The 25,376-nt window shown below is 38.5% G+C and overlaps 5 protein-coding genes across 14 annotated transcripts in view; 2 read left to right on the top strand and 3 right to left on the bottom strand.

Annotated features, from left to right (window-relative positions):
- LOC124409535 (E3 ubiquitin-protein ligase RING1-like) overlaps nt 1–4,723 on the bottom strand; it is an 11,416-nt gene extending 6,693 nt beyond the window's left edge. The window contains exons 1-5 of one of the 2 annotated variants that reach the window (XM_046887215.1): nt 4,244–4,723; nt 3,702–4,164; nt 3,316–3,603; nt 2,898–3,241; nt 2,639–2,774 (exon numbers count right to left, since the gene is read on the bottom strand). In XM_046887215.1, the coding sequence (XP_046743171.1) occupies nt 3,024–3,241; nt 3,316–3,603; nt 3,702–4,164; nt 4,244–4,486 (1,212 nt within the window). In that variant the 5' untranslated portion in view covers nt 4,487–4,723 and the 3' untranslated portion in view covers nt 2,639–2,774; nt 2,898–3,023. Of the gene's footprint in view, nt 1–1,954; nt 2,775–2,897; nt 3,242–3,315; nt 3,604–3,701; nt 4,165–4,243 lie in introns of those variants that run through there. The other variant, XM_046887214.1, reaches the window with a different exon arrangement.
- The window catches only part of LOC124409540 (plasma membrane ascorbate-dependent reductase CYBRD1), a 25,856-nt gene extending 1,718 nt beyond the window's left edge, over nt 1–24,138 (bottom strand). The window contains exons 1-4 of one of the 5 annotated variants that reach the window (XM_046887226.1): nt 24,119–24,138; nt 6,105–6,112; nt 1,546–1,570; nt 287–508 (exon numbers count right to left, since the gene is read on the bottom strand). In XM_046887226.1, coding sequence (XP_046743182.1) covers nt 287–506 — 220 coding nt within the window. In that variant the 5' untranslated portion in view covers nt 507–508; nt 1,546–1,570; nt 6,105–6,112; nt 24,119–24,138. The other 4 variants (XM_046887222.1, XM_046887225.1, XM_046887224.1 and 1 more) reach the window with 4 other exon arrangements.
- On the top strand, nt 4,830–19,043 carry LOC124409520 (alpha-1,3-mannosyl-glycoprotein 2-beta-N-acetylglucosaminyltransferase). Of its 4 annotated transcripts, XM_046887189.1 has the most exons (13): nt 4,848–4,866; nt 4,943–5,225; nt 5,298–5,430; nt 5,518–5,541; nt 16,593–16,644; nt 16,720–16,820; nt 16,995–17,228; nt 17,313–17,451; nt 17,542–17,770; nt 17,896–18,000; nt 18,091–18,181; nt 18,257–18,427; nt 18,514–19,043. In XM_046887189.1, exons 2-13 carry the CDS (start codon nt 4,951–4,953, stop codon nt 18,625–18,627), a joined length of 1,668 nt encoding a protein of 555 aa, XP_046743145.1. In that variant the 5' UTR covers nt 4,848–4,866; nt 4,943–4,950; the 3' UTR covers nt 18,628–19,043. The 4 variants fall into 4 exon arrangements, with proteins under 4 accessions (XP_046743144.1, XP_046743145.1, XP_046743146.1 ...); XM_046887188.1 differs by having other exon boundaries at nt 4,830–5,225; XM_046887190.1 differs by lacking the exons at nt 4,848–4,866; nt 4,943–5,225; nt 5,298–5,430; nt 5,518–5,541 and adding exons at nt 15,355–15,660; nt 16,307–16,434 and having other exon boundaries at nt 16,539–16,644.
- On the bottom strand, nt 7,950–14,736 carry LOC124409513 (cullin-1). 2 transcript variants are annotated; one of them, XM_046887177.1, is made up of 14 exons: nt 14,155–14,736; nt 12,969–13,191; nt 12,657–12,819; nt 12,351–12,569; nt 12,027–12,281; nt 11,654–11,947; nt 11,119–11,412; nt 10,837–11,016; nt 10,603–10,752; nt 10,403–10,521; nt 10,186–10,306; nt 9,987–10,093; nt 9,643–9,862; nt 7,950–9,539 (listed from the first exon to the last, which is right to left on the bottom strand). In XM_046887177.1, the coding sequence occupies exons 2-14, from the start codon at nt 13,130–13,132 to the stop codon at nt 9,459–9,461; spliced, it is 2,367 nt and encodes a 788-aa protein (XP_046743133.1). In that variant the 5' UTR covers nt 13,133–13,191; nt 14,155–14,736; the 3' UTR covers nt 7,950–9,458. The 2 variants fall into 2 exon arrangements, with proteins under 2 accessions (XP_046743133.1, XP_046743134.1); XM_046887178.1 differs by having other exon boundaries at nt 11,119–11,382; nt 14,155–14,735.
- Nucleotides 23,381–25,376, top strand: LOC124409553 (protein Fer3). The gene is made up of 4 exons (XM_046887243.1): nt 23,381–23,581; nt 24,008–24,162; nt 24,626–24,785; nt 24,914–25,376. Exons 1-4 carry the CDS (start codon nt 23,534–23,536, stop codon nt 25,064–25,066), a joined length of 516 nt encoding a protein of 171 aa, XP_046743199.1. The 5' UTR covers nt 23,381–23,533; the 3' UTR covers nt 25,067–25,376.

Genomic DNA, 25,376 nt, shown 5'->3' with positions numbered 1-25,376 from the left:
TTTTATGATCAAAAGCTCCAGAAATTGTACAGCTTCAATATATAAATTTGGATTCGAAACACAAAGTATTGCTACGTTTCACATAAATAATTAGAAATTGAACAATGCCAGTTGCAAAAGTTAACTCAGCTAAATTTTTGAAGTCTAATGGGAGTTTGAAATCATCTTTTAAAAAAGTACGTTTGTCCCTGTGGTTCGTCATGATTCTCTAACTTTTCCTGGTAGACGAAATTCCCTGACTATTCTCGGTTTTTCCAGACTGTTGCCACCTTCAAGTTGTACTTACCATTTGAGTAAAGAAATACGAGTCCAATGGTCATCAAAAGTGGATGCCAATTAAATTCAAGCCCCGGATCAGAGGTCCAAGCAAAACCGCCTCTAAAATGGGTAACCCATACCGTCACGAGAATAATGAGAAAAATGCCGACAAGTTCAGTCACTCCGAACAGCATATTAAATCCCTCCAACAGTTGGGCCTGAGTTTGCTGGTTGGGCTGCTGATCCATGTCTGAAAAGTGAAATCGCACGTACTTGTAGTGAGTTGAACACAAAATTTTCCAAATGATATGAAAAAATGTTAAATCAAAATTTAACTAAAAATCGTAAGAATCAAACGAATTCGTTATCCCATGCATATCTACGTTCAATTGGACGCTTGCATATTTTTCGGTAAATTAAAATAACAATGTAAACACGAGGAATCGTCGCGTTAATAATGCACGATCGATATCTGACATCGAGGACGTTAATTATTAAAGAACAATTAAGTATCGCTCCGCGGAGCGTAACTTTGTGTACCTACGTACATACCATTCGATTGAAGTGTTTCATACTCGTAAGGATAATCCGACGGCATTTTGTACGAATGTAATGATATACCTGTAGGTGAGAACTCGATTTTGCGACAAAGCGAATACAACGCAGAAACGGACACAATGCATCAAGGTTATTAAAAACAAAACGTTTTAATCACAGCTGCTTCACGATTAATGCCAATAACATTCGACAAACTACAGTACCAAACGCGAAAATACCTACATATATGTGGCGGTAAAAAAAGATTAGACGCAATATAATGAGAACCGTTCAAACGTCGTTTATAAATACAAGAGCGCGAGACTCGAACTGGAACATTCCGATGAAAAGTAGGTACAATAAAACCGTCCAACGCGAAATGCTGAAGATAAAGAAATATCACCTGATCAGGGTGAACGATATGTTGTTATATTCAAACGACAAACGTCTTATATATCGTACTGCTTATCGTGCGTGCAGCTTACTCTGAGCAGCGATTCTCAACTCCAAAAAAGAACTGCAGCTCGATGAATCGTCGGGTAATAATGTAATGTAACAGCCGTCAAACTCGGCAATCAACAGTTGTCACCGCTGCGGGCGGTTCTATGCAACTAGTGTGGATTACAAAACTGTTGCGTCTAACCGCGGACATACGCCTGGCGTATGCGCAAAGCGACGCGGTGTCTATTGATTATACAGACACTCCGTACGTATGGATTGGTGGGTGGATAAATTTTGCGCCGTACTAACCGCTGCTCGACGCAGACAACTGCGACTTCCGCAAACGCATAATCGCAGCAGCGTCTTTCACGAGGCCAAAATCGCCTGTTCTTTCTCTAGCCTCGAATGTCCCGTGGGAGAAAGGAAACGCGACGTTATCCTCGTTCTCGACGAGGCTGCCGATCCGGCCACGCGACATGTGGCGGCGAACTCCGTTCCGTCACCGTTCGCTGGGTTTGGAAAGTGGAACGTTAACGCGGTTACTCGGCCACGTCATTCGTCGCTTCGTCTCAACCGGCGAACGCATTGGCTGAAGGTTCAGCTCGCGTTTTTAATCCGCTTCCCTTTGACACCAGCCAGCTAGTACGGATCAAGAATGGTTACAACGAAATTGAATATGATATACCTATTATAAGTGTTCAAGGTTCTCTTTCCTGTCATTTCATTGACGATTGTTGTGTTTTTTTCTTTTCTTACAGATCTCGGTACTCACGTTCTAAATTTTCAACGATGCGTACTATTTACATGATGTTTTTATTAACACAGTTTTACCTAGTTCCTTTTCAAGGTACGTAAAATATTTATGTTACAATTCATTCTTGTTCGGTTAAATATCGATAGAAATTAATATCTAAGGATAATCACTTATTTGTTAAACAGCATGGTTATAAAAGGTACTTTTCAATATTAAAAAACCGATATACAGATTCCTCAGAGATCTTGAAAACTGTTGTTGCCCGATAGTAAAACTTTATTCATCTTTTTATGGACACCCTGGCTAGACAGGAGTTCATTTGGAAGTACTTCATAACCATGATACTAATTCCATCGTGTAGAAATGGATATAGAAGATTTTTAAGAAGCGAGAAAAGAGAAGAAGGTAGGATACCTGCACCATCTCGAAATGGTAAAAATACCTATGTAGGCCTATATTTATTTTGCACATTACCGTAATAAATGATCTTTACCATCTGTATCATATCTTGTCACTCGTTACCTATTCCGTGAAACGAGTGTCGCTGGACCCTGATCCTTTCACCTAGATCCGCTAATGTCCAATCGTAAGACGCGGGTATTTACACAGAGAGTCGGAAAAAATCATCGGCGAGTTCCTTTGCATGACGACGCTGCCTTAAAAATTACGTATAAATATATGTTGTACTCCGATTCGGCGACGCCAACGCGTAAGAACGCGTCTGGTGATCCAATTGCAGACAGACAAGTTAAACATTGGGGTGACGATTAGTGAGCCACTGCAACTGCAAAACAATGTTTCTTTTATCTTTATCGTCAAGGAGAAATAAATATTATTCTCGATGAAGTAATATAATCAGGAATAAAGATGTTGATACGTTTTATCCCTCTCTATTTGCATTCCTCACCTTTCTTAGCAGCTGCAGCTTTGACGAGTCGGTTGTGAATCTTCCTTAAACTGCTCTAGCAATGATCACCACTTTAATTTTCCGCGATACTCGCACAAATTGCAGGGGAAAACGATAATCTATGTCTTAGGTTCTTTTCCATGAATAATACATTTCCAGAGGTCGATTAACTCGCCAAAACTTGTCATTGACTTGTCGCAACGTTTGAGAACCACTGAGAACGACCAGCTGGCCGGGAGACGGAGCTATGTATATGCAGAAATTCAAGTGTCGGTGGGACTCTGACAGTTCTGTGTCCAAATCGAGCGTTAGTCGAGTGGCGAGATATTTGCTCAGATGGTCAACTGGGAAAATGCAAAAGAACATATCACCCAATCAGGAAATTTTTTTTTTCACTGCAAATAAGAGTATTTCTTACCTGTTGCATTAGCTGTCGTTTTTATGTATCGAATGCTGTTCTCCTTCAATGCTTTAATCAATGAATTATCCTCAGCCATTTCCGTTGGATGTGGTTTGAAAACGAGTTCAATTTCGTTCAGCATAAGTGGTTCCCCAGGTCCTTCCCCCTCCGTATCGACCATAGATTCTCCTCCGCCAGTCTCAGCCTCGACACTGGACCCTGCAGAATCGTTTTCGGAATTCTGCTGACTTTTCTGCCGCTTTGCAGGCTTTGGAGAAGGCGTGGTTGAATTTCGGGACGTCGTGCCTTTAAACACATGAGAAAACCTTTGCAATTCAAATCCGTGATTTGGTAACAAGAAGATAGGTTTAAGGCAACAAAAAAGATAACCAAAATTTAGTTACCCGACACTGCAGGGCTGCTCGCAGGCTGGGAGACACTGTTGGTAGAATTCTGCTGATTCTGACTATTGGTAATTATGTTAACCATCAACGTGCTGTTGTTCGGAATTCCTATTGGCCCTTGCGACGAGTCACTTTGATTAGCCAGGTTTGCAGTTGGATTGGGAGTTGTCCGTCCACTGGTGTTCCCAGCGCTATAAGAGGCCGTACCGTTGGCATTTTCAGGCTCGTTAGCATTCTTCCGAGACCTTTGCGGCCTGTTCTGGCTTTGAAGCTTAATTCCCTCTGTTATGGAATTGACCAGAGCCGCCTGAGAGTGAGATTTGTTCAGTTTAGCTAGAACACGTTCCTGGTGAGCCTCGTACTCGTCACGACTTGGGTATATCTTTGATATAAGGAGGTCGAAGTTGGGATCCGGTCTCAGCGACCTTTTGGAAACCAGCTTTTTCCGGCAGGTCGGACATTCCTGGAAATAAAGAACATTGATAGCGAGATTCCATACATGAACATCGATGAGTGTTGAATATCGTAGAAAAAACACTCGCCTTGTTTCCGCTCCTGAGCGCCGTGATGATGCAGTCGGAGCAAAAACGGTGAAGACACTCCTTGGTGGTCATCGTCTTCTTCAGCATGTCCAGACATATCGGACACATAAGCTCGCTGTGCAAGCTCCTCGGGCTGACAGCAATCTCGGTATTATCCGTAATCGTGTCCTGTGGTGTTCTATGCAACTCGTAAAGGGACAATTCCCACGTTTTGTTTAGACCCACTTGCTCAGCGGCCGCCATTTCTGCGTTATGTTTACGGATTCAGGATTCAGGATTCAGGTAAGCGAACTCGGTTTTCTTTGCAGATGTTCGTTTAGCTTCTTTGTACGAAAAATTGAACAAACAGAATTAAACGCGAACCTTTGTTGCTGGAAAATCGTTGTTTATTCATTAACGTCACTTGTTTGTGGCTATGTTCAGACAAATTATATTTCAGTATTCGGTCTCGGACACTAGTCCCAATCTATGTCTATGGTCCAAATAAACAGAAAGCGAACCACAAACAAACGAACGAAGTGACGCCAACTCTCGGCTCACCCCTTCACCCTGCCGGTAGGGAAGAGCGCCTAGCAAAGTTTCAAACCAAAACTAATGACAGTCTAGCCTAGCTGTCAAAACGTGTAAACAAACAATCAAATCTGTCAGGTTAGAGTCGAGGATAAGAATTTCAAACAATAATCAATATTTTCATCATAGATATAACAATGTCCGACGAACTGTTGACCAGGGAGAATAAATTTTACGAATTGAACGGCGAGTTGGAAAGAAAAACTAGGGAGCTTATGAGGGAAGTGAATTCAGTCGTAAGTACGACGCGTTTATTCGACGGCGAAGCCGCTTACCAACGTCTAGTAAATAATTCGAAGTCGAAAAATGGGGAGCGGGATAAACCCTTAACACAAATCGCTGACTCTGTTACAAAAGATTCAGAGTCTGACGCAAGTTTGCCGCGCTTCTTGAGCAGATCAAAGAAGGATAAGTAAGTCATATCGTTTTACACATGATAGAAACAGTAAAGTGGTCTAATCAATTCCATGACTAAATTTCACAGAGATACCTCTGACAATGGAAGTTACGAGGAAAGTTTCGAGAAGCGCAACGACGCTGTGGTGAGATTTTTCAAATCAAAGGCAAAAATCCTGGAGAGCGAGCTCGAAGCCATCAAGCTAGAATACAAAAAAAAGGTGGGCTTTATTGTGTGTCTTTGCCTGTGATGATTTTCTGTTTCACTCGAAACTGGTCAATTTTATTTAAAAAATATATTATTCAAGTGTGATTACAGCGGCGAGCTTCAAGCAGAGAATAAAAAACTAGACGAGGAAAGGGTCAAGTTTCATGGTCAAGTTACATCGCTGCGAGAAAATCTGGGCAAAGTCGAAGCCGCCAACAGCGTACAACTTGCTAACCTGCAGAAGAGTGAGATTGAGAATGCCTCGTTAAAAAAGGTGGGTTCTTCTCTTACGTGAATAGCTCAGGATATCAGTTTCTTCAACATTTTTCAGGAGCTCGAGACACTGAGAAAAGAATTCAAAGCAACCAATCAAAGTTTGAGTAGCTACACCATAAGACTGAATCGATCTACGGAGGAGAATGAAAGACTTTCCAAAGCTTTGAAGAGCAGTAGACTGAATGAAAAGGTTCTTAAACTATTGAAGAATTTGTACCTATAATTCTGTATGACCAGCCTTTTTGACTGATTTTTATAGGACGTAATTCAGTATTCATACTTAAATTTGATAAAAGTTCAAAATTTCAATAGACGTGACAGTGGAAAAATTTGCCTTACAGGAATTGAGAGAAGAGAATCGAAAATTGGAGGAGGAGAAAAAACTGGCAATAGCAAATCTAGAAAAACAACGATCAGAACTACTGCATGCTTTCAAAAAGCAAATGCTGTTAGTGGATAATCTCAAGAAGCAAAAGGTAGATTACATCACTTTGCAATCATGTTGCTTGAGAAGATAAAAGGAAAAAAAGAACCTAATCATTTTTTGCATTACAAACATCCAAAGGCACACCTGGAAGCAAACATGCTGATTAAATATACAGAAGAAGAATTACTGAAGTTACTAGATTGGAAACTGGACGACGTTTGAAATAAACTTAAAACCTATGTAACACTAAGCAAAAATCGCATTACATTTATCCTCAATTCAAAGGTTGTGTGTTTCATTCCTTGTATTTTTCATCAAGCGAGAGAGAAATTACAAGACTTTGTAAAATGTACAATTAAGTTTTGAAAAGGCGAAAATGTCTGCAAATAATTGCAAATTGCTGACTCTGTCAAGTGCTTTTCATTGGAAAACAGTATATATGTATTCTTGTTCACGTTATACAGCCCATAAAATGGATTACACATAATTAATAATATTACTGAATAGAAAAAATTGTCATTATAAATGACATATCCAAATATAACTAGTCGCAATATACATTTTTTCAAATTTTTAATTTTTACCTATACATCTGGCTGATCGTTCATTTTTACGACTTTCCCATTCTAATTTTGTTTCTCTGAGTTTTGTATGATTCATTCATTTTTTCCAACTCTTCAAAACCATTATTGTTATTATGTAGTATATCACGTAAGAATTGTCTGGTGAGCGTGTCGATATGGTTACTTTTTATCGTTTTAGTTTTTTTTAATATGTATATATGTATAGTATAATTAATATTTACACTGCACGCTCGACACGTTCCAATTTTTCACCAAGATTTTTTTTTACTGTTGATACATTGATCTTCTCAATAAAATTTTCTTTCATCAATTAATTGAGACAAGGAGTTGAAAATAAGATTGATAAAAGATACCCTCATAATATAATAATATAATAATAATATAATACCTAGTACAGACAAAAATTCAATGGCTTGAGGGGAAAAAATATAGCGTGAAAAATTATTCCAAAATACTTTTCACTTGTAATTGTTTCCCGTCGTTATCCTTTCGACTGGTATAAAAAAGATGAATGGAAACAAAAAACGTATAATTACAATGATAAAAGCAGAGACAAGGAGATAGAGTGAACGAGAGGTAAAAAAAATCGATCGTTTCTTATTGCGGTAATGATCTGAATTTTTTTTTTTTTTATAATATGGTCGATTCGTAGCTTGAGAAATGAATGAATAAATGAATGAAGGAATCAATGAACGTCGAATATTATTATCTCAATAAACAATTCCCAGGATCTGTTAATTGCGACGACTGCGACTTAATATTATGGTAGTTTCATAGTAGACTAATAAATACTGAAAGCTTCGTACATATTGTTAATTGTCAGCTTATAGTATATGTATGAATAGATTGTGGGGTGACATTGATTTATCATCCGATTAATATTGCGGAAAGAAAAGAAAAACTCATCTTAACAACACTTACTTCATGCTTTCATCACAAAAGAAATCATGCATACTTGTATAATTGTCCCTTTTAATTTTCTATCATTGATAATTAAAATATTCAATGCTTTTTTTATACTGCCATCTTACCCTCGTCTTTCATCTTACATCATACGCCTCCCGACATTTAGCGACACAATCCAAATATAATTTTTTCACTTTTCCAATAAAGTAAAATATATTTTGTACGTAGAATTCTATTCTTTTCTTTACCACTTTGTCTCTTCAGTTTGAGTAATACGACGCATAGCAGCATTGACTGATCTCATGGACTTAGTGCTGTTGTACACACCCTTCATCTTTTCATTCTTCAATTTCCATAGTCATTTTACGTTCAAGAATGGTTAAACAATTGAGAATATCATTACCAATTTAACTAAGTGAAATTAGGTATTATTTCATCATCCCAAGTAGTACCTGCTATGTTATCTACTTACATATCCTTAAAATTGAATCTAACTACCGCGTATCGTCTAATTATGGTCGCAAATTACGATAAAACATCAGTGCTTACTTAATTATTTATTTACTAAGAACATTCCTTTCTTTTCAATTTTTTCTTATTTCTCTCTTTCTGTTTCATCTCTGTCTTATTTAGAATCTGATAAAACGTCTCTCAATCGAACATCGCATGATTTCCATTTGGATTTCGCAATACTTTCCATTTTCCCAGGACACGCAAAATTCAATTACATTTCAACAACTTCCTAACAGAAATCTTATCACTGTCCTTAAACATTATGCGATGATGATAATGGAAAGAAACAAAAACCATCGCTCAATGAAGATAAATTTCTTTGCGCAAGCCTCGAAGATTACGAAAAAAAATCACAATAACAACAACAGGAGGATTTGTGGCTATTAAAATTCGAATACACTACAATAAAATATTTTATTAACAATAGGTAATTATCGATCAATCAAGAACAAAGTAGAATAAAAATGAGAAAAAAAATAATAATTACAATTAAGCCAAAAAAAGATCTCTAATCCTACGTCTTGAATATGATTCGTGAAGTTATCTCAAACCAAAGAAGTTCACATGTTTATCTTTTGAAGAAATAAAATGAAATGAAGAAAAACAGTAACGCACGGCGAGCTTATAATAAATTTACAACCACAGTGATAAAAAACGTTGCTGCGTAAATTACCAAGGATTGTTTGATAACAAAACGAATGAAAAAAAAAACAGGTACCCGATATGATGCAAGTATTCATCCAGATTAGCTATAGATAGAAGTTGCGTTTCGAGTCTGTTTGGCTAGTTAATTTAAGCGGGTGTCCGCATCTAACAATAAAATAGAAAAAAAAAAAGAATTACGCGTGTCTCGAAGATTGCAATAAAAGCAAACAATTATAAAATTTGACACAGTAGCAAAATTGTATTTGCTCCTTCTTTCGTAAACATTATAAATCGATAATTGGTATTTAGATTGTTAATTTAATTTTAGGCCACAAGGTTTGTTCTCCGGCTGTCATTAGTTGTAAATTATGTTTATAACCGAATAAATTTAAACTACGAAAAGAAATTTATTAATAATATTATATAAAATCCATGTTTCTTTTTTCTCTTCTCCATCTTCTTCTTTTTCATTTTTTCTAAATGCGATCGGTCGGACAATTATTCCGTACAGGGCCGGAAGGGAGGGGGGGGGGAGGGAGCTTATATTGTATACAAGAACTTTGTGTGCGACGTAAATAATAAATATTGTAACGTAGATGCAATAGCAGCAGCGACGATGACAGACGCATACGGCAGAAGTTGTTTCTCCTTTTTTAAACAGCTGCTACTTTGTTGTCTCACTTAGGCAGATCATGCCAGGTAACTGTACGTATCCTTTTGTCCTTCCGTACGTTCTAGATATTCCTTTTCTATTAAAATGTCTATACATTTCTGCGAATGAGAGAAACGGGAGAAGATGATGAACTGCGTACATCCGTCAAAGAAGATTGTACATTCAAAATTTACAAACCCTCCAAGTCAACTTATCCCTTACCTTAATAACGTGCACCCTCGGTTTGAATCTCGTACTGAGTTGGTTTAGAACTTCGGCGACGAGTTGCTGGTGCTTTAGGACCTTGCGCATTTTCATAATTCTCACAATCGCGGCTTGAATCAACAGTTTACGATCTTCTTCTATGTGCTTGTGGGTCGTTTCCTGTTCAACCTTGAGTTCCGTCTTCATTGGTATGTTAATATTTACCCTTAATTTTTTGCTGCAATAAGAATTATTCGATATTTGGTCAACGTTTAATTCTAAACCTCAAACTTTTGCACATGAAATAATACGGGATTTACGAATTCTGAACGATAAGGTGAAGGAAACATGTATTCACTCACTTTTTATATCCTGTGAATAGTTCGACAGTTGACAATGGAGTTAAATCAAGTTCATCGTCATTGGTAGCGACAGTTAGAAGCTTCGCTTTCAACAAGATCTGTATAACCTGTATTACAAATAAGAAATAAAGGCATTAAAAAGACTGAGCAGGATGAGAAAACTTGGGAAATTGATTTAAAAATCTATAACGTTAAAGACCTGTAAAAGAAAATCCATTTTGATTTGTGTTGCGTCGTGAAGTTGTTGCACGGTCCAAAATGTCGCAGCATTATACTGCAATAGAACTGCCATTTGGAAGGTCGAAGCTTGCAGAGTATACCTGTAAATGAAGACCGAAATTAGTAAGGCTAGAGAAGTATTATTAAAAAGAAAAAAACAAGGCGAACAATGTAAGAGGTTAACAATAAATTTTTACCTGTTCTTAAAACAATTTGTGAGCAATTCCCCTTTCGACATGTTGTACAACCAATTCAATTTCCTCCCACTGTGCTGAGAACTGTAGAAAGTGGTAAACCTGTGCACAGATCTTTCTAGCTGTGAATAAAAAAAAAATGCATTGTATAGATTGTTCGGGACGCGTAAATTATTACCTAAATAAGTAAAACGGACCAGTACCTCTGTGGGTAGAGAAAATGTGAAAGATTGCTGGAACGGCCAGGAACCGGACGACAACACCTGTATACTAAAATCGATATCCAGAAGTTCGGTAGAATTTACCAAATGCCTTCTAAATTGTTCGTTCAAGTCTTTCGACACTCCAATATCCTGCAAGACGATAATTTTTCAATAAAACAAGATACAATAGTACAATTCGGAATATAATCTGTCGACCCGATTAAGTATAAATACCTGGAACATGCGCTGTAGTTTAGAAGTGTATTCGAATCCACAAGCTTGTTTTAGCTTTGAAATCATTGACGCTTCAGCATCGTCGCTGGCAGACATGTGCTGCACAAGCCGTTTGGCAAGCATTTTACTGTAGAATTTCTGGAATACATCCTTGTCTTCGATATATTTGAAAACTACCATCTAAGCAGAGAAAGAACATTATTTTACCATCGATGTTTCATTTGATGACAAGATAGCGAGTTGGATGATGTTACGCTTTGCTATTTGTAAGATAAAACTTACAACTTGATTAAGTGTATCTTCGAGCTCTGCCTCTTCCGGATTCTTACTGCTCTTCTTGAGTAAAAGGTCACAGTACTTGGCCAAGAGTTCTGGCGATTTGCTACTGCTATTAGCAGCCCGTGTAATAGAGTTGCTGTTAATGAACCGACCGCAAGCTTTGTCCAAGGCAGCGACAAATCCACTGTCATTATTAAAGGCAACCAATACCAGCCCATTATACTTCTTGTGAACTTCCAAGATAGTGCTCACATATATTTTAGGATCCTGCACTGACAAGTTTGTAAGTAAAAAGTTCTGAAAAATAATTTCCATAACCATACATAGTAATAATTAATACATTTAGTTTTATGTCCCTCCAAGATTTGTTTTCTTTTCCTTTTTTTTCTCTCTAAATGTAAATCCAGATAATCGTTAAGTCTCTTCTAATAAAGAGACGAATAGCAACACTCATTCGTCAAACATTCTCCTATTGAAAGACCCGCAATTCAACGGCTAAGTTCGTAGTTATTCAAGTTTCATCGGCAAATTTACATACGTTAGCCGCCGAGTCCCCGCACTTGTCGATAGCAGCTAATCCCTGACTGGCTATGTGACTCTCGAGAAGATTGCGAAGCTCGCCAAGACCGTTCGGTATCCTTGCAACGAGCATGTACATCCGACCCAAATCGACATTTTTATCGGAGTCCAAAAGATTTTGGAATTCCGCATGAAATATGTCCAAATGTTTCTCGATAAGAACCCTTTCACAGGTTTTTGCCAGACGTTCATGAGTCGTCTGGTGCAAATACACCCTAACTCGTTTCTGTTCCTCCAGGAGTCTTTGCTCAGCCTGTGCAAAACGGAAAAATACATATTAGCATCCTATGCCTTCTTCCGGACATTAGTTTTGCTGAACGTTTTTCAAATACCTTTTTCATGTATTCCGTGACAGGATTATGTCGTAAGAATTCGGTGCTTTCGCGTGTATAAAAGCGTTCTGTGTCCTCGAGAAAAACATTCTCAAACGAGTCCTTGTAGACGGTCAAATTTGGCCCTTTGGCACCCGGATCCTCCTCATTAAGACCCAGCTCAACGTAGCAATTAATCACTCCGCTGACAAGGCTTGTGTTTATTGTCTCACCGTTTCTCTCTCGTTCTATAAGTTTGAGCACTGCGTTGGTCACCTGATAAATAGTGGAGAAAAGTGGGTAATCTCGCATCGAAAATACAGTGATTCACCTTATCTGTCTTACCTGCTTGTTCAAATGTTTGAATAAATTATCCCTCCATATGACCAACGCCAGCTGATAGATCTCACAAATTCCTTTTCGGCCTTCCTCGCACTCTCTCCTCACCCAGTGACGGTTTAAATATGCGCAGACCCCGTTCAGAACTTTGCTGCTGAATTGATACTCATCCCATTGCCGCGTGTAGAACTTCAATACGTCCTCGTCCATTAGGTCGACTCCGTGCTAAACCAGGATTAAAATCAGACATTGAATATCGCAAGAACAAAGCGAGAGAGAACTGGATAAGAATAACTAATCGGCATCTCGAACCTTCAGTAAACTGGTGAGATAATTCCGTAGAAAGTCTCGCAAACGTTTATACAATTCCAGCCCAACTAGCTGAGCGCCGCCCGATATTTGACCCTTCTTGCTTTTCATCGACGTTCTGTTGGTCAACTGCTGATGTACGCTTGTGCAATAGTTATACACGTGTCTGAGTTTTTTCACATTAGTTTTACAGTTGAGGATATAATACATTATTTAAAATTTTTGATAGATTCTTTTTTTTAGGTATCATAAGCATAGTATAAAAAGAATTTTTTAAATATGTCCTTCACGTCAATTGTCAATATCTAAGGATACGTATAAAGCTCCATGTATCTCGGCTTGGGCATGCATTGCCGGTTGTAAACCTGCTCGATGCCTTCTCTTAGGTCGCCCCAAATCTGGTCGAGATCTATTTGCTTGAGACCCTGAGGGCCGCTCTGATGGCTTCCGTTGCCACCAGTACTTCTGTGTCCAGACATTTTATTCCCAAATTAATGTCTGACCAGCCTCGCTCTAATTACCTGCTACTTGAATAACTCTGAAAATGAAATAAGAAAAGCCACATGTTCTTTTATAATCCGTGACTTTGGCTGGCAAAACTAAAAATTTCATGGAGATAAAAATGGCACGGCGATACGAAGAGAGATGTTGTGTCATTGCTATTATTTGTAGTAAATTAGGTATTCCAGTCGCAGAGGGCTTATCTAGATCTTGAACACGCTGTTTCAACTAAATACAATAAACTCTAGATGAACGATGAACTGGTTATCTGTAGATGAGATGTGCATACATAGATATGATTGTCGTGTGAAATGTTGGAGAAAATTTTTGTTGTGGCTAGCTTAATATCTCGTACAATCTTCTTTGTCTGAGCGTTGTTTCTTGCCGTGTAATTTCATTTGTCAATATTTCCGTGGAACCATATTTATTACAGAGCTTTGAGAATTGTTTTTAGAAATATTACAGCTCCAAATAAACGGTGCAACAAATAAAAGCCTAGTTATATGTTGAGATTGAAAGCCAGACGTCGAAGACGTTCAAACAGATCAACGGTTCTGCTAATATTTATCAAATGATACGGTAGTGAAGCTGAAACGCGGATTAACGCGTTAAGGGAAATGTGAATCCGAACGTAAAATGCAGAGCAATGGTGACAGAAGGGGGTTAATTCCGTTAGCGTGCAAATGGTAACTGGGGTAACCCGATTATGCTGTAGAAAGAAACGGTGAAAGAATAACGCTAGAAGTGAAGAAGAAGAAGAAGAAGAAGAAAAAAAAGTACTAAGAAATTAATACCACGCTTGATAAAATTTTTGCGAAAAATGCAAAGCAAGAAACGGATTCGGTCGATAGAACGAAACGTAAGAATACGCGAAAGGTCCCATTGTCTTTCCTCAATGCCATTTGAAACGAAAGAAACATTTTTTTTTTTTTTTTTTTTTTCTTCCTTTCTTTCTCAAACTAGAAATCTTATCTCGCAGAGACAAGGAAGGTTTACTCACCTGGCGCTAAGTCACCACCGCATAACAATATGTGAGCCTCGCGTCGAAGAGCGAAATATCGTGGATTTGGTGCGTCTGGTCGGAAAGCACGGACGAGAATTTGAACCACTATATATGTATACACGAAAGAGGATTGAATATCTGTCGGAACGAATACGCAGTACGTGTGGGTTAACAAGTCGGTTATGATACTGAGTATGCTCCGTGCTTTTCTCCGTTTTCTGACAGGTTAAGTCACACTGCAGCCAACTTCAGGACTCTCAGCTCGCTACTGAAGATCTGAGATCACTAGATTATCCTTGGAATACCCTCGGCTGGTCTTGGGCTGGCGGTTCGTTGTTTTCAATAGAGGGTGACTGCGGTCATCGAGCCATTCGACGCGCGTTCGACTTCAAGTTATTCACTTTTACCCACTAATTATTATGTATCTTGTATTCAGTATTTATCGTTGAAGACGCCGAACTCGCGCGACTTTGGCGGCTGTCCAATGATAATGACGATAATGATGGCGCAAAAATTTCAATCGATCTTATGTAATTACTCAATTTTCTTTGTATTGGCTGCGAACTGCATGCCGTCATTATAAATATACGCCAAACCTCAGGATAAAGAATCGAGACAAACAATTTGCAGCACGGCGGTTTCGACCGGTTCTCAACTACGGTAACTCGGAAGAATATTCGCCTAGATGTTCACCATTTGCATTCATCTACGTCATCGCGTGATCCGTTCCGCCATGTTGCCTAATGACGTCGATCGAAGCGCGTGCGGAAAGTTTAGGAACTATGAGTCACTCCTCTTTGCCGACTGAGCTCAGCTCTGTCGGTAACCTCAGGCTGGTCGTAGATAATCGGAAGTCGTAACTCGATGTCGAAACTCGTGCTCGTCGCGCATGGGCTGAATTCTGGTCGTGTGCTAGTCGTCTGTTATGCATGCACAGGCTATACACTTCGCTAAATTTTAACGCACCATATGCATTCACAGACTGTGTAGCGGTAATTGCCGTCGGCAATTTTCTCCCCTTGAATAATTCGCTTCTCACTGGCCAGTGACAAAATAACGAATCATTTATCATGCATATACAAGACAAATAAACACCCACATTAACTGATCACTCACTGTCGAGTGGCCGCAGGGCGGGAGGCAGGAGAAGGAAAAATAAACTAACAGTAAAAGAACTGGGCATAATCTCTCGACAAGAATTGGGGAGAAACAAATCAGATACTCTGGGTAGCCTCAAGGTTCTCAGTGAAGCTTACGAAGTCAAAGCGAAGAGGAGAGAGCGATCATAGCATCAATTGACAACATGCTGTGATGACAGAACCTGACATTTCGCCAAACAGAGCTGCAGCCTGCCTTCGTCTACACGCGTTACATACTTCACCTTGTGTCTGGATGAAAACGGAATAAATAATATGAAGATTGATTCTTATTAGGATTATTATTTCTGGCTCATATTGTGACAGCATTAAATGCCGATTAATGTCAGCTAAATACAGAAATACGGTAAATATACCTCGCGTTAATTTGGGCCTCTGTATTGGTTAGTTTAAGGTTGCACTTGTATAAATAATAATCATTTGTCGAGATGATAAACGTGGCACTAAGCCATCAAAGAGCTGTCGTCGGATAAGGTATCTGAAGACGTGATTTCGATATTCCGAATTTTCTTCAAAGTTTTGGAAAGTTACTCGTCCCTCAATTTCTGCTACTCCTATAGAAAAATTTGAATAAACATCAGAAACGTAAACACCAGAGGTAACGAGCAATAATAATTATCCAGACACAGTTAAAGAATTCTTTTTGACAGAGAGCATTTTCTTGCCTGAAATTGTGTGCAAATTTGCTAAACGTGAAATTTATTGGTCGTAACAAGTTTTAATCGAACCTAACAATTTCCTAAAGTACGAAATTTTATGCCATAATTTCATAAGCTCCAGATGGCCGTCTGCGTTTGATAAGTTCTTATCACTGAATGGGATTAAACATCACAAACCGAAGGTAGTCATAATGAATGATGATGTCCTATGGACATGGGCAAATTTTAAATTCACATTATCTTCCATTCGCTCTTCGCTTTTTTTTTATCGTAGTTAATCTCAGAATTGAAAATAATATACCTGTATAATGTATTAATGAAATGTATTCACAGATGAGGTGACGTTCGGTGGTGCCATGCGGAAAAAATCAATCAGCTTCATATTCGCATCTCTCTGCGTATGGGGCGTCATAACTTATTTTCTATTTCTTGATCGCCCAATTGGCAGAGAACAATATAAGGTAAATATCAAGTGTTGATTCAATGCACAAATTGATAATGAAACTCCTGAAATACTCCCTCTGCTATTGATGACTAAAAATTAATCCCAACTGCAAAATTACAGGGCAAAATCGCAGCAAAAATTCGTGATATCGAAGAACAAGTGAAAGTGCAATTTGCGGAGAATAAAAAACTTATCCAACATCTTCGTGGTAAATTACAGGATCAGAGTAAGTCTCATTTTGAATTGGAAATATTCCGGTTGGCCGAAACTCCATCGACTTATTGATGTTCGCGATTTTCAGATGAAGTGGAAAAGGCGGAATCTGCTGTCGTGAAGAATGCAGAAGAGGCAAGAAACGCCAATCAAGACAAATTCAAAGCAGCCCCAGAGGATTTACAGATAGTGAGTTTCTTGTCGTAATACATTTGAAGGGTCCAGGGGAAAAGCCGTTATAGTCCACTTAGACTGATTTGAAGGAAAATACAAATGAACGTCTGTTTTCCCATAAGAGTACATTCGGAAGCGATTCTTCTAGCAGATTTTTCTGCTTCAAACGACTTTATATTTACTATTCAGCAGGTAGAAGGAGCTCAGTATGTGGCACTCGATAAATCACCGACAAATAGGGAACCTGTGATTGCAGTTCTGGTATTTTCATGCAATAGAGTTACTGTGAAGAGATGTCTCGATCAGCTGATCAAACTGAGGCCAAGTGCCGAACAATTTCCTATCATTGTCAGTCAGGACTGCGAACACGAACCGACTACGAACGTGATTCAAAGCTACGGAGAACAACTGACGCACATAAGAGTGAGTGGTTTATTACCCATCTGAAACTTCAGCTGTCCTGAATTTTCGCTAACGTACTTGAATCTATCTCCTTCATCTTTTCAGCAACCGGACCAATCGGACATAGACGTTCCCCCAAAGGAGAAAAAGTTCAAAGGATATTTTAAGATAGCTCGACATTATGGCTGGGCATTGAATCAAATCTTCTTAGAGTTTGGATTTGAGACCGCAATCATCGTTGAAGGTAATGAGAGAAATCTGGATGCACCAAACTTTCGTTTCTGTCAAAACAGGTTTAATCTGAGTCTCACGATCGCCTGTCATCCACTTTCAGACGATTTAGACGTAGCTCCAGACTTTTTCGAGTACTTTCTGGGCACCTACCCTCTGCTCGTTAAAGACAATTCTCTTTGGTGCATTTCGGCCTGGAACGACAATGGAAAATCTGAACTGGTCGACGACAGTGGTCACCACTTATTATATCGTACAGATTTTTTTCCTGGCCTTGGCTGGATGCTCACGAAGGATATTTGGATGGAGTTGGGGCCAAAATGGCCAAAATCGTAAGTTTAATTACAATCTCAAGAAGGAGGAATTTGGAATAATGAAACTGCCTCACTCTTTCCCAAAAAACAAAAATCTCTCAATGCTCTTCTATCCACTATTATTTATAATAAATTAATTCTAGATACTGGGATGACTGGATTAGAAAACCAGAGCAAAGAAAAGACAGGGCTTGTATTCGACCCGAGCTGTCCAGGACGCGAACGTTCGGAAAAATCGGAGTTAGCAAGTGGGTACAGTTAACATTTCCCAGCAAATAGATATGGAGAAAATTTATAACTCCAGCGACGAGTTTTGAATCTTGTGATTTATTTTCCAGCGGGATGTTCTACGAAAAGCATCTGAAGTTCATTAAGCTTAACGATGTATTTGTGCCTTTCACCAAAATGAATTTAACTTATTTATTAAAAGTGAGTAATGCCATTTCTCTGATATCAACTCGTCGCTAAGCCTCTTTAACTAAACACCAATTTTCATCTCCGAAGGATAATTACGACATGGCCTTCGTCAATGAAGTCTATAAGTCGAGGGTGGTAAACTATTCGGAACTGAAAAGTGACACGCTACCAAAATCTAGCCCAGTGAGGATTCCCTACCACACTCGTCAGGTGTATAAAAATACAGCAAAAATGCTCGGCCTGATGGACGATTTTCGGGTGAGCGTTTTCTCCCGAATCCGTAAAAAGTACCGTTCCTCTCTTTTTCTTATTCCGCACAATTTCATCTTATAATATTCTTTCAGAGCGGTGTGCCTCGCACGAGTTATCGTGGTGTTGTAACCTTCTTCTACCGCGGCAGAAGGGTGCATTTGGCACCGAACGCCAACTGGGCCGGCTACGACATAACGTGGAGCTAACACAGAGCTCTCTACAGAAACGAAAACGATCTTTAGAGCGCTCAACGAGTGAGCCAGATCGGGTATCTTCTTTCTTTTCTTCTCCTTTTGTAATCTTGCCTATAATTCATTACCGCGAAAGTCTCCAACCTCCGAAGGATCTTATATCTATTGAGTATCGATATTTAAACACGTAAATACCTATGTACCTAAAAGGCGCGCGTAGTTTCGTATCTCCTCAACTTCGTACAACGTCAACGCATCGCTGAACTTATCAATCAATATTATATGCATAACGATTGAGCATTATTGACAAACGCGCGATTTGCAGATCGCTGAAACGCGTCGGAATTGTGCGACAAAACTTATTAGGTATTCATATTTATATCTATTTTCATTCTATCTCTCTCTCTCTCCCTCCCTCTCTCTTTCTGTCTCTGTCTCCCCCCTCCCCGTCCCCCTCTCCACGCCTTTATCTGCTTTCTTCCAATTCAAGTATGCTCTGTGAGATATAATTTCATTCAACTAATTGAATTATAATGTACATTTATTTGTTTTAATAGTATATTCAGAGCCGATGATAAAGGTTCAGATGCTTCCGCTGTTATTAACGGATACTATTGGAACTTTGCGTGACTTGGTTACAGTGAAGAGAAAGTTGTTTCAAGTTCCTTGTAAGTTATGTATAGGTATATATATATATATATATATAGAGTATATGTTTATTATAAAGATAAAAAATATAAACAATTACAGTTAGCTAAACACACACACACGCATATATATACCTATATATATATATGTATGCCTATATATATACACCTGTACTTAAGGAGAGTGAAATCGCATTTCGATGGTCGCACCCCTCAAATTGGTTCGAAATAATTCAAAAACAATTCTCCTTTTTTCCCTCCGTATTTAGCCACTCCTAGTAAGCCTTACGTTTTCCCATGAGAAAACCACTGCGTTTTCGAAGTTTTTAATCAAAATTGCGTACCGGGTCGAAAAAAAATCGTAAAAATTTTTCTGAAAAAGCAAAATGAAGGTGGATTTTTCCCTTTAAAACTCCGTTTGGGGAATTTGTGTATCTCTATTTTTTAATCCGCTTTCGAATTTCGACTAGTGAATCCAAACTTTCGAGCGGTCAAGGGACGTAATAGAATTGGTTTTAAAGAAAATGAGTCAGCAAGTGAAGCCGGAAAAATAGCAAACATTCAAACTCATGGCATAATCGGTTTGGCTGGAAGGGTGAGGGTTAAATTTGTTCACATCACTAATTAGTTTGTACAAAGAATTTTCTATTTCTTACGACCACTCCGATTTAATTCTTTCGATATTTAGTACTCCGAATGACGTTTCTCGACATTTTTTAAATCTTTTTCCAGCAGTTTCCCAAACACTAAGCTGGAAGATGAGGTGATCGAAATTTTTTAATTTCTATTTGTTATTTTCAGCGAAGAATTTCCCTTTTCTTGAGCATCAATCCCATTGAGTTCCTTGACTGCTGAAAAGTTTGGATTCACTAGTCAAAATTTCTTGCCGCACTGAAAGTTAGATATCGGAGTAAAAAATAGAAACAGCCAAGTTCTCCAAACAGCGTTTTAAAGGGGGCAAATTCACTTTAATTTTACTTTTTTAGAAAACTTTTCACGATATTTTTTGGACCCTGTACGCAATTTTGATTAAAAACCTCGAAAAATCAATGGTTTTCTAATGAGAAAAAGTAAGACTTCCTAGGAATGGGTAAATATGGAGGGGAAAAAAAGAAATTTCTTTTCGAAGTATTTCGAACCAATTTGGGAAGTGCGACCATCGAAATTCGATTTCACCCTTCTTAAGGACAGTGTAATATGTACATACATATATGACAAAGCTGTTAGAAATGAAAAGATTAAAATTGTAATTATTATTATTATTTTATCTTCAAATAATAATGTAATTATTCTGTACAAGAAACGTTAAGGTAACATCGATAAGTGATGTACTATACATATAGGTCTAAATATTATACATAACTATACTATATTGTAATTAGAATATCTTTTACAAAAGACTAAAAAAAAAAGATTGATACCAATTATAGGATTATCTATAAATCGTAATCAGAATGTGTTTTATTGACTTTCTTCTCCATTCGTAAAAACAGAATGTAACTAAACGGAAAACACGCTTGAAAAAAATAATAACAAGTCAGAAAGCAAAGATCGCTGTTGCCGTATGACGCAGTGAAAATAAATTTGTCTTTTTTTATACCCTTTTCTTTTATCGAGTCATTGTACTCTGCTCGGTGTCTGAAGTTATTTACGAATGTCTTAACCAGTCTTGTTTTGCAAACTCCCTATTTCACGTGAAGTCTAGTCAGCGAAGCTATGCTTGTGCAGGTTTACCAGGCGCCAGACCATACGCATCGTATCGATCCCGAGGTGTCAGCTTGCAGTTATGAGTTTGAAACAGTACGACAGAGGCTGCAGGCTAGGATAATTAAACGGACTTTTCCGTTTCTAGAAAGAGTCTTGCTTCGACGGTTTGTTGATTTGCAACTTTGACAATCAGCAGACAATATTCAAATCCGCGAAACCGAAATTTCGGTTCGGCGTCTGAAGGTATATAATGAAAGGGAAAAATTTGGAAATAGGGAGAAAATCTCGGACTAATCTGTAATCGTAAATCGCCGCGAACACGTGCGCTGCGATTGAATTTATCCCCGTCTAATAACTCCCACCGAAATTAGGTGGATAATATGGAAGGATGAAACGAACAATAAGGGGATTCCCCGCGTGGAAACGGCGCAATTAGCTTCGCTCTAATCCCCCTGCAGCCAACACTTGGTTACGGAAATTTGCAGACACCCTTCGTGTCATGATGCAAGCGGTGATTTTACGCCCTTATCTCTGATCCCATTCTTCACACAAACGAGATCTTCATTTTTACGCAAAACGATCGAGTCACAAAATCTAAATATAAGTAGGGAAATTTGCAATACACAAAAATCACGAATAGAGTGTGCAAATGACGTAAATTTAGAGATAGAAATAATGAATTGGTTCAGCCCGACTATATGTATGCATTAAATAACCAACAAACAAATTCTCTTTTCTTCCTCTGCTTGAAATCATTTTCACGGATTCGTAAAAACTGTGCGAATATGCAAGAAACAAATTTTCTACACACTTATTCCGGGCATCCCTAAAATATTTCGCATTTGTTGTACCTAAATTTCTCCAATATCATTTTCTTGTTAATTAGTATACCCATTTTTTCCTCCTATTTGTAAAAAGTGGAAAGGGAATACAAAGAAAAAAACTCGCTTGAATCATTGTATAAATACGTCGAGATTTTTTTTTCTTCTATTCAGGGCGTTCTTAATTTTTCGTGACACGTAATGTAATTTTCCCGTAAATGACGTATCACTTTTTGGACAGAAAACATATATTTTTACGGCACAGGATTCTTCTGCAGTTAGGTAGAAACATATTAGAAGATATTATGAAATATATGCACCCCAAACTGCAGAGTATGATCCGATTTTACACGGACATATATATATAGATATACATGTACGTATAAGATACAGCAATATTTACGGACTCAACTCCGCGACTCCCCTTCTATCCAGGCTTCGCCGCCAAGTGGAGTGAATAAGCCAAAACTAATATCTATTTAATTAATTCTAGATTTATTAAAATCTGTCACACGTCTGCAGCCCCTGTTATATAATAACTGATCGCTTACACTGCTTGCATTCAGGCAATCAAAACAATATGCTTTGTAGAAAAATATCTATACACAGTTGAATGGCGTAAGGGGATGACGTAACAAGATTTTATAAAATTATTTTGATTATCAGTCGTTTTGTTTTGAGTCAAAAACGCATTCAAGAGATTTGCTTCTTTAATTCTAAAGGCTTTCAGAGGTGTCAAAAAAATTCTAAACGTTCTTTGGGCGATTTTTAACGACTTATTCAATGAAATGAGCCATTTTGAAAAAAATCTGTGAAAAAGAGGAGATAAACATTCAAGCTCCAAGAGCCTCGTAGGAAATGCAGGTGTCTTTGAGACTGACTGAAAAAAAATTTATTCCGTCCGTTATTACTCGCTTGAATATTGTTTTTCACGTCTCAGTTATCTCTTCAATACGTTCTTGATGTCATCACTGAAAAAAAATGCACAGATACAAACACAGAGTAAAAAGTATTCCATTGATTAGTCTGTTATCCCTATTGCATAACAGTATCCTGCATGAACACCCTGAAAAATTGGTCTTCATAATCGCGAGCATCGCGAAAATTTTACTAATTCAACGAATTCGCGAGAACGCGAAGTCCTAAAATTAAAACAGAATAAGAAAGAAACAATCATATGCACGCAGAACGAGTCCGATCGTCCAGTGCACATGAATTGCGAAATTTTCCATGGCGGTGAAAATTTGCTTTACGCAGATTCCGGGCAAGAACTGCGGCATGTGGCGAAGGGGAGGAGTCGGCACAGCCCAAGGGGCGATCATCACCCAAGTCGGCGAATAGCGGCTCCGATTTTCCCAACCCTCGACGAATCGCAGGCCCGGGAATTCCGGGGAAAACAAAGGGGTGGAAATCATCCCTTTTCGAAGAGCCCGGACAGAGCGATGGTATCCAGTCAGAAAGGGCGGTTTGACCTGTGCCATAAGAGGCGATCTCTGATCCTCGGTCGAAAAATCATCGGTCATTTTCGAAATCGCCAAAATTGATGGCCAAAAATTAAACGGCGACGCGACTAGTTTCTTGCAATTGAAATTAAGTGTGGAGCGGTGATATTTTATCAACCATTTTTTCAAACAACACAGTGAAATGCACGAATATTGACGGGTAAACGCTTTACATAGCTGGCTGAACTTAGGGTTTTCGTCTTGTGAATCGTTTTATACAACAAACTTCGCAGTTCATCCAAATATGAGCTATCCCGACTCTTTGTGGGAAATTAACGGGAATCAACCACCAGTGAGTATATTTTATTCTTGATATAGGATGATAGTTGGTTCACTGAGCGGGCTTCCATTATTTCTTACCATTTTTTCACTAAAGCTTTGGGAATCGGTATATACAACGATTTTACCGAAATTTTATGTTGATTGACTTCGGAAAAACCTGCACGGAAATCGAATTAGAGGAAGTTCCATACCATGGACAGTTGAAGTCGATCAATTTATGAATTTGAAACTATATATACCTAGACAGTGAGTAAAATGACGTAGAAAAATACATGACAACCCGTTTTTGAGGGTGAATTTTTTACAATAAACGTGCGAATTCCGTCATTAATTGATTGGCGCTGCGTCGCAAGGCGTTGTCTTGCGACGGCTAAATCCATGTGTAAATCCAATCAAGCGAACTGCAGGCAACTGATCGCCTTGAATTTCGTCGCAGGTTATTACACCTGAAATGCCTCAGTACCCGGGAACCGATTTGGGAAGCTATCCTGTTTGGGAAAGCACGATGCTTTATCCGCCGCCGCCTCCGCAACATCCTCACATTAACGAGCACAGTCTCTACAGGCAGCCCTGTGCCCTGCTTCACCAGAGGTATTATAAATTGCTCTAATAGTTGCGAATATTTGCCACTATTAGGTAAAAATTAATTTTTAAACTAATTTATCATATTTATGCCTTCTGCTCAACTCTTTCAGTCACAGTGGGATGCCCAGCGTCCCACCGCAAGAATTTTCATGTCCTAGTCCTATGACAGTTTATTTAGAACTTCAAATGATTTTAGTTACTTCGTGGGATTTCGTGATCCCCCGAGTAACAAGTTTCGACCAGAAGCATCGAATTTTAATGGTTTTTCGATTTCACATCCGCCATATTGGACCCACCGTCTTGGATTTAGAAACGATCAAATTCAGACTACAGATTCGTCATCAGCAACCCCAAAAACCCCCGAGTAACAAAATTCAGGCCAAAATATTAAATGGACTGAATGTGTGATTGAAAGGATGAAATGATCGAAATTTAATCACTGTCGAAATATTGTTATGACGAATTTTAGCCGGTACACTCCAAATGGCCGCTCCCCAAATCTTCCATCCTCAACGACGAAGAAGCCACGACGCAGAGTGGCGACGGTTTCCCAAAGAAGGGCTGCGAACATCCGCGAAAGACGCAGAATGTTCAATTTGAACGAAGCATTCGACAAGCTGCGGCGAAAGGTGCGTACGGGAATGTTTTTTCTTCGTTTTTCGAATCACCAAACGATAAATGAATCAGACGAAGTGGTACAGATTATAAGGTAAAATTTTGTAGAACTTTTGGTCTGAATTTTTTACACCTATTTCAGGTTCCGACATTCGCCTACGAAAAACGACTGTCCAGAATCGAAACGCTGAGATTGGCGATAACTTACATCGCCTTCATGGGCGAGCTGCTCGGACTAGATTCGAACAGTCCAAAACAGGATTACATCCCGAGGGAATACTACCTTCCGAATTGAGCCGCGTTCGCGGATACGCAAGTGCGTTATTCGATTCATTTTATTCGCGTGTAATGCGCGTTAGTAATAAGTACTTGAGTAATACATGCAATCATGATTCTGATACAAATCGCAACCCATGTCTTCCATTTTAAATTTTAGACAAATGATATGCAAGTATTATACACTAATTATATCGTTTTAATATACACGATATGAATAATTTGCATTTAATACGCGTAATATAAATACACGTAGACTTCGCATATCCAGACATAATCATAAAATGATGTTATTAGTATTATTATTATTGCTTATAAGCACGTATAAA

The sequence above is a fragment of the Diprion similis genome, chromosome 8 (genome assembly GCF_021155765.1).
Source record: "Diprion similis isolate iyDipSimi1 chromosome 8, iyDipSimi1.1, whole genome shotgun sequence".
NCBI lineage: Eukaryota > Metazoa > Arthropoda > Insecta > Hymenoptera > Diprionidae > Diprion > Diprion similis.
The sequence above is the reverse complement of the archived record's forward strand: the minus strand, read 5'-3'. Positions and strand labels throughout refer to the sequence as shown.